The sequence below is a fragment of the Arachis ipaensis genome, chromosome B08 (assembly GCF_000816755.2).
Source record: "Arachis ipaensis cultivar K30076 chromosome B08, Araip1.1, whole genome shotgun sequence".
NCBI lineage: Eukaryota > Viridiplantae > Streptophyta > Magnoliopsida > Fabales > Fabaceae > Arachis > Arachis ipaensis.
Window position 1 is genome coordinate 97,794,115 of NC_029792.2, and position 6,502 is coordinate 97,800,616.

The 6,502-nt window shown below is 32.6% G+C and overlaps 1 protein-coding gene across 1 annotated transcript in view; it reads left to right on the forward strand.

Annotated features, from left to right (window-relative positions):
- The window catches only part of LOC107613640, a 7,198-nt gene continuing 702 nt past the window's right edge, over positions 7–6,502 (forward strand). Inside the window, exons 1-8 of the mRNA XM_016315736.2 lie at positions 7–143; positions 1,035–1,211; positions 2,456–2,520; positions 2,638–2,734; positions 2,825–2,863; positions 2,961–3,152; positions 3,887–4,065; positions 4,212–4,331. Coding sequence (XP_016171222.1) covers positions 90–143; positions 1,035–1,211; positions 2,456–2,520; positions 2,638–2,734; positions 2,825–2,863; positions 2,961–3,152; positions 3,887–4,065; positions 4,212–4,331 — 923 coding nt within the window. The 5' untranslated portion in view covers positions 7–89. The remainder of the gene's footprint in view (positions 144–1,034; positions 1,212–2,455; positions 2,521–2,637; positions 2,735–2,824; positions 2,864–2,960; positions 3,153–3,886; positions 4,066–4,211; positions 4,332–6,502) is intronic.

The window sequence follows — 6,502 nt, forward strand, 5'->3', positions numbered from 1 at the left end:
TTGAGATTCTTATTACAGACTACAAACTACAGGCTACAGCCGCCACTATATCACTGGAATATTTGAGAGAATCAGAGAAGACCCAAATCATGATCTTCGTTGATGGGCTTCCATTCTCTCCTCGTTATTCTTCAACATCTCAGGTACCCGATTTCACTCGCATCATCTTTTCCACTTACCCTTTTTGCCTAAGAAACTGAAAAGCCACTACAATTTTTTATTTTCCTTTTATTTTTGGATATATGTCATTTATTAGAATGTGATCAGCAAATGTTTCAACATCTTCTTTGATTAAGAAGAAGCACAAAGGACTGAAGAAAAAACAAAAGAAGTAAAATTGAGGTGTGGGGATCAGGACTCAGGAGAGATATATGGCTTTAATCTTATTTCTCAATTATCTGATTTGTTTTCTCTTTACCATTCTTTTCTTCTTTTGGTTGTTTTCCCATTTCTCTATTCGTGTTTATGAACTCAAATGTAGGATACATAAGTAATGCTAACATATTCTAAAAACTAGAAGGCAAGTTATTATTTCACAAGCAATGTATTCAATGAATGTCTCTATTTTTCATCCAGGAAAAAAATGAAAAAAGAAAAGAAAAGAAAAGAAAAGAAAGCGATGCATGATCCTGTGAGTTCTTGATGCAGGCAATAGAAAACTTAGATTAAGAAAAAAATAAATGAATCTCAGGGAACCTAAAGGATCCAATGGACTCATGGCAAGGCTAGGAATAAAAGAGACAAGAACTTGATTTGATAAACACTCAACCAGAATTCGAGAGAAAATGAGATAGAGGAAAATTGATATCATTCAAGGTTGATAAATTGTAAAGCTACCCTTTACAAGTGGACAACACTCGCAGAAAATAAGAAATAACCAAAACAAAAGTAAATTGGAAGAAATTAAAAGATAAACAACTCTGCATCAATTCTTGCTTGCATGATTGTAAATTATGGGGTTTGTCATGCCGTTTTAAAAATATAAGTTTAGAATCATGTGATTCATATAATCTGACATTCTTGCTAATTGACAGGGAAAGGATATTCTACTTGTTCTGTTGGAAAATCCCATTTTGGTATCAGCCTCGAACTCTTTCAAAGCTATCCCAGAGAGGAAGTTCTCAGTGTCTGAAGACTCTACTCTAGAAAGATCAAAATGGGTTTATATATTCCAAAGAGAATATGCTACTGTTGACCCTGCAGTTGTTGAGGTATGTGATACTGTTTACCCATCACGAGTTTCATACATACATGTCCACATTCTTTTCTATCCGCACCATAAAATGCACCTCTCTGTCAGTTTGTTGCACCTGTCAAATTGAAGCCATTATTTGAAGTATTTGAAATACTTCTCTCTCCCATCCACTAGTTGTACATCTCTAAGCAATACTTGCTGAATTTGTTTTTAACGCACCTCTGTTCTCAATTTTGTGACATACACGTACACGCACACGCACACACGCAGCTTCATAAGATACTCATTCTAGTGAAAAATTCTAGTGCTTGGTAATTCGTTTCCTAAGGTTACTCTACCTTTAAAACTCTGCTCTCCTTAGAGGTAGGTAATAGCTCCCATATCAACCTTTAGGAGGGCCATTTAACAAGTGATTCCTCCTATTATTCAGTCTTTCGATGCCTTTATCATTTATCTTCTCTCCACAATAATCCAACCTAGAGCTTTTATCTTTTACAGATTTAATAACCTTGAACCCATCACATTGTCTTCTTCAAATGAAATATCTTGGTATCCTGGTCTCGAGTCCTCTGATTTTTTCTTTTTCTTTTCTAATTCCCAACTCACAATTTGAAAAGGATTCTTCTTGACCTTGATAAACCTATGTGCGTCATGTGTAATACTTGCCCAGTGTTAGCTGCCCATTTGTTTTTGCACTGTTCTATGGCTAATTTATCATGCAATTCACTTTTTGGTATCTTTTATTTAATGAATGTTGGTTCATCCGAAGTTTTCATTGATTAGATTTGTTGGCTCTAGAAGAAGAAAGGATGCAAAATATTTATCGGAGTGTGCTGTTTCTGACACTGTTTGGTGTATTAATTCTCACATGTCTAATGTAAGGATTTTGGGCAATCAAGTTTTGTAGGAAAGGATTAGACGTCTTGCATCTTCTTGGTGCAAGACACATGGTCTGTTAAGAGGGATATCTGTCTGTGATATGCAGCGAGATTGAAGAGTTTTGCTCTATTTATTTATTTTTTGGCATATCCCTTTCTTGTACTAAGGATATCTTATTCTTCAATTTCTATGAAATATAGTTCCATTTTAAATAAAATTTATTCTTTTGTTTCAAAAAAATGTGGTGGTTAGTAGATCCAGGGGTATGGTTGCCAATTTGTCTTTTAATTGCTTATGCTGAGCTTTACATTTATTACTATTGTCGTTGTTGTTTAACCTACTGTTTCTTTAATTTATTTCCTCCTATTCCTGTAAACCTAGTTTGTTGGCACTGATGAAGCAACAACTTGTGTTGGCCTTGTTATTCGGAATCGAAGGAATGGAATGTAAGGAGTAAGGATTGGTTAATTTATAGATGATAAATCCACTGCATATCAAGTTCAACATATACTCGTTCTCCATGGTTTTAATTTATGTTGGTATATCTTAATTCAACACTATAGGACATCAGTTGCTCATATGGATTCACCAAAAATTGTAGAAATGGGCCTCTCTCAAATGCTATCACAACTAGTTGATGGCTTGGACACTGAGTTCGATGTATATTTCCTTATCTTGATTTCTAATTTTGATGGTGAATTATATCATGTCATCTATCTGAGTCAGAAAACATGATTTGAAAAATTATAGGTGCATCTAATTGGTGGTTTTGAAGAAGTTTCGCTGCAGGTATGAATGGGCCTCACCCTTTGTTAGTGAATTTTTATGATGTACTTTTCCACCAGAAACACAACAATTGAAGCTGTCTATTGAACTTTTTGTACAGCATGCTAAGGCTAGCACTGAATCAGAAGCCCAAGCAGAATTCGGTGATCATTCCTTTCCTTTGTGCACGAAAATTGTTCAGACTTTATGGGCAAAAGAGGAGAAGTTTCACATTCGGACTATTTGTGTTCTTGGACATAATACCAGAAGGGATTCCAATGGAACTGCTTACCCGTTGTTCAATGGATTTGTGGTCAACTCCTGATTTTAATTCTTCTTTTGGCGTATACTTCACTAATGATATGTGATAACTGCTAAGTTGATAACCCTCTTATTTAACTTCATATAACTATTTGCATAAAGCATATGGAGCTGGTTATTCTCTGCCAGCTTTACATACATGCATGTGTACTGTCATCATCAATCATCAATAGTAACATTTTTTTTTTTGTGATTTTAAAATTCCAGATAATATAAAGAGGCCTAATATTTTCAAAAGATTGATACTACTCATTCACATACTTTTTTTTATCTTCAGTTGGATAAAAACAATCTTGACAATTTGAAAATGCATGATAACATTGGTTAAAACTTCAGTGGTACAACTACTTAAATGCATTGGCTAGCTGCTGAGGTTGTTACTAATGATGGGATCCGCGGACTCTTTTGTTGGGCGAGACAATTTTTTATTCACACTAGCATAGTATAAATACTTCTTATAGTAACATGAGTCATTGTTTTTTAGTTATAATGATGTGGCGATTGTGGTCTATTCTTTTGAAACAGTTACTTGTATACTCGAAACCATCGCGATGTGTCTGTTTGGTTCATGTCCTCAGCCGGAGAAAATGTGAATTCCCACTCAAGTTTACACAAAGATCCTCTCACATAGATTTCCACCTGTGTCTGGGAAATCATGCTTCTCCATGTCAATTGTAAACCAAAAGTATGTGATTCTAACTTCTTGCCTCCTATGCACCATTTCAGGTTGAGACTACTTCAGGAAATATCATCCCTGCAAGTTTTCATACAAGTACCAGATGCCCAGATGAAATTGTCAGAAGAATACGAGTATCTGCTTCTTATGAAGATACCAGTTGGAATGGGAAGTTAATAGAGACATATGATACTGCAACTGACCAGTTTCAAATTGCTCCTTGTAGATGGTAACTTGGAATTTTTGTGAAAAGCCATGCTAGTTGGTGAAAATCCTTTCCTTTAATGACATTGTTTGATAACCCATCTAATGCGACAAGGTTTTGTTGTTGTTAGTATATGATTGCCGATGCTTCTCTCCTTCTCATGATTTTAGGACTCATCGCCAGTACTATGCTGCTTTATCGCTTCTGCATTATACAGATTCGGAAATTCTTTCAATATGCTCTACCTCACCTACCGCCGAGGGCCCAGATTTTGTGGACAATTTGAAAAGGTAAAACTTATGGTTGATCTTGATTTTTAAATGTTGAAAACTTCCTCTTATTTATTTGTTAAATGGAAATACCAATATATTTTGGTCTTCAGAATTATGATAAAAATAATCGAGTCAAGTAGATCATAAATCTTGGATAAACCAATTTGAAGATATTGATATAAAGAATAAGAAAGTGCAATAAAATACCCGATAGAAAGTATGTGGAAGAAGATACACGTTTCCAAAATTCTCAAAGCATACTCAACAAGACAACAACTGAGTTCTTCACTTATCAATAGAAGCCAGAAAGGGATGGTATTGCTTTGATTTCATAAGAGATGTTGAGAGAGACAAAAGGAACAATTGAATCAATTTTAGTGTAATGGAAAATGCTTAGGCTCTTAGTTGAGTGCTTGAGTTCTTTGCTGAATCCAGTTCTTTGCTGCCAATATATCAATATAAAGTATACTTTTTATTCCTAATATTTTTGAAAATTTTTTAAAATAGTCCTCATATTTAATTTGATTTAATTTTGTCCCTAATATTTAAATATGTAAAGTATACTTTGTCCCTGACCACAAGTATCTGGCACCTAGTTGTAAGCATTATTGCTAAATTGGTTTTAAACTTTTTGAAAATTTAGTTGGAGATACATTTGATGTAAGTCGAAAATTTTGGGATAAAATTAAAACAAAATAAATTTTAGAGGTATTTTTGAAACTTTAACAAACTTGAGGAACAAAAAATATACTTTATCCTATTTAAACTTAGTTTCAATTTTATCCTGGTTGTTACCAATTTCTTTTTCAGATTTTATCCTTCTATACATATCATCACCACCACCATTACCATCATGCCATTGTTTTCCCTCCATCATCATCAACACACCTCACTCGACCACCACCACCCAACAGCCACCACACCATTCCAACCTCAGTCCCACAAGGCCACAACTATTACAACCCCACTTCAGCCCATTGCTACCACCTTCCACCACCCCGCAGTCATCGCAACTTCGATGAGAACCCCAGCTACATCCTAGTATCCTCACTACCATCCTATCCAATGACAGATTTAGAAAATTTTGGTAGTTGACGCCAAAATTATATAGTAGATAAAATTTATTTTTAGCATAATATATTTGCTATTTGAAATTTTTTTTGGTGACTATTTGCTATTTGAAATTGAATATATATTGAATATATATATATATATCCCCCTAAATTTGGGAATTTTAAATGATGAAAAGTTAATTTATGATTTTTTCTTCTTATTTTCAATATGATTAAATGTCAATCTTAACAGTTTTGCTAGGAACTTATTGTTATTATTTTTTATTTTTATCAATAATCAGCTAACCAACTAATGAACAAGCAAGACTTAAGGGTTTGAATTGATATATAGGAAGAGAAAGAAAAACTTATATTGGTTAAAAAAATAGTTTCTAAGTTTTTCACTTTTTCCCCTTTTTGTATATATCTATTTAAATTATTATTCATGTATTCTTTAATTTCTACTCGATTACGGAGTTCGTTTGTTACAATATTTGCGGTTTAAACATTTTTTACCAAACGGTTTCTACAAACGAGACCATTTAAATGCCGAAGAATTATGACTCAAATGACATAGTTTTTTCATCTTCACTTAGAGGTCTTGAGTTCGAATTTCACTTCTAACTTTGAAAAAGATGAGACCATTTAAATGTTAAAATAAACAAATCTTGCAAAGAATATTAGTTGATAGATAATATTTATCTCAAATAATTTAAAAAAACATTAAAATTTCATTTATATTTAAAATTAAGTTTCAATTTAGTATTTAACTGGTTATATCACAGTTCATTATCACTATTTTGCTTTTATATTGAATTTATTTATTTATTTATTATGTTTTTAATCTCAAATTTAACAAAATAATTATTATAAGTTTTATATTTTAACTTAAAATCCAGAAAAATAATTTATTGGGAAACAAACACAATAGATATAATTTTTAGAGAAAATTACACTCTCCTTCCTTGAGAGATGTTAAAATGACATTTTTCTCTTTTCTATTTGTAAAATGTACCCTCCCTTCTCTTATAACTTTTAAAAACTTCCTCTTTAATTTATTTTAAATTTTGTGTGTCAACTAACGTTAACTTTACCCATATTTTAAAAAAAATATTTTTATAAAAATATCTTTTATCA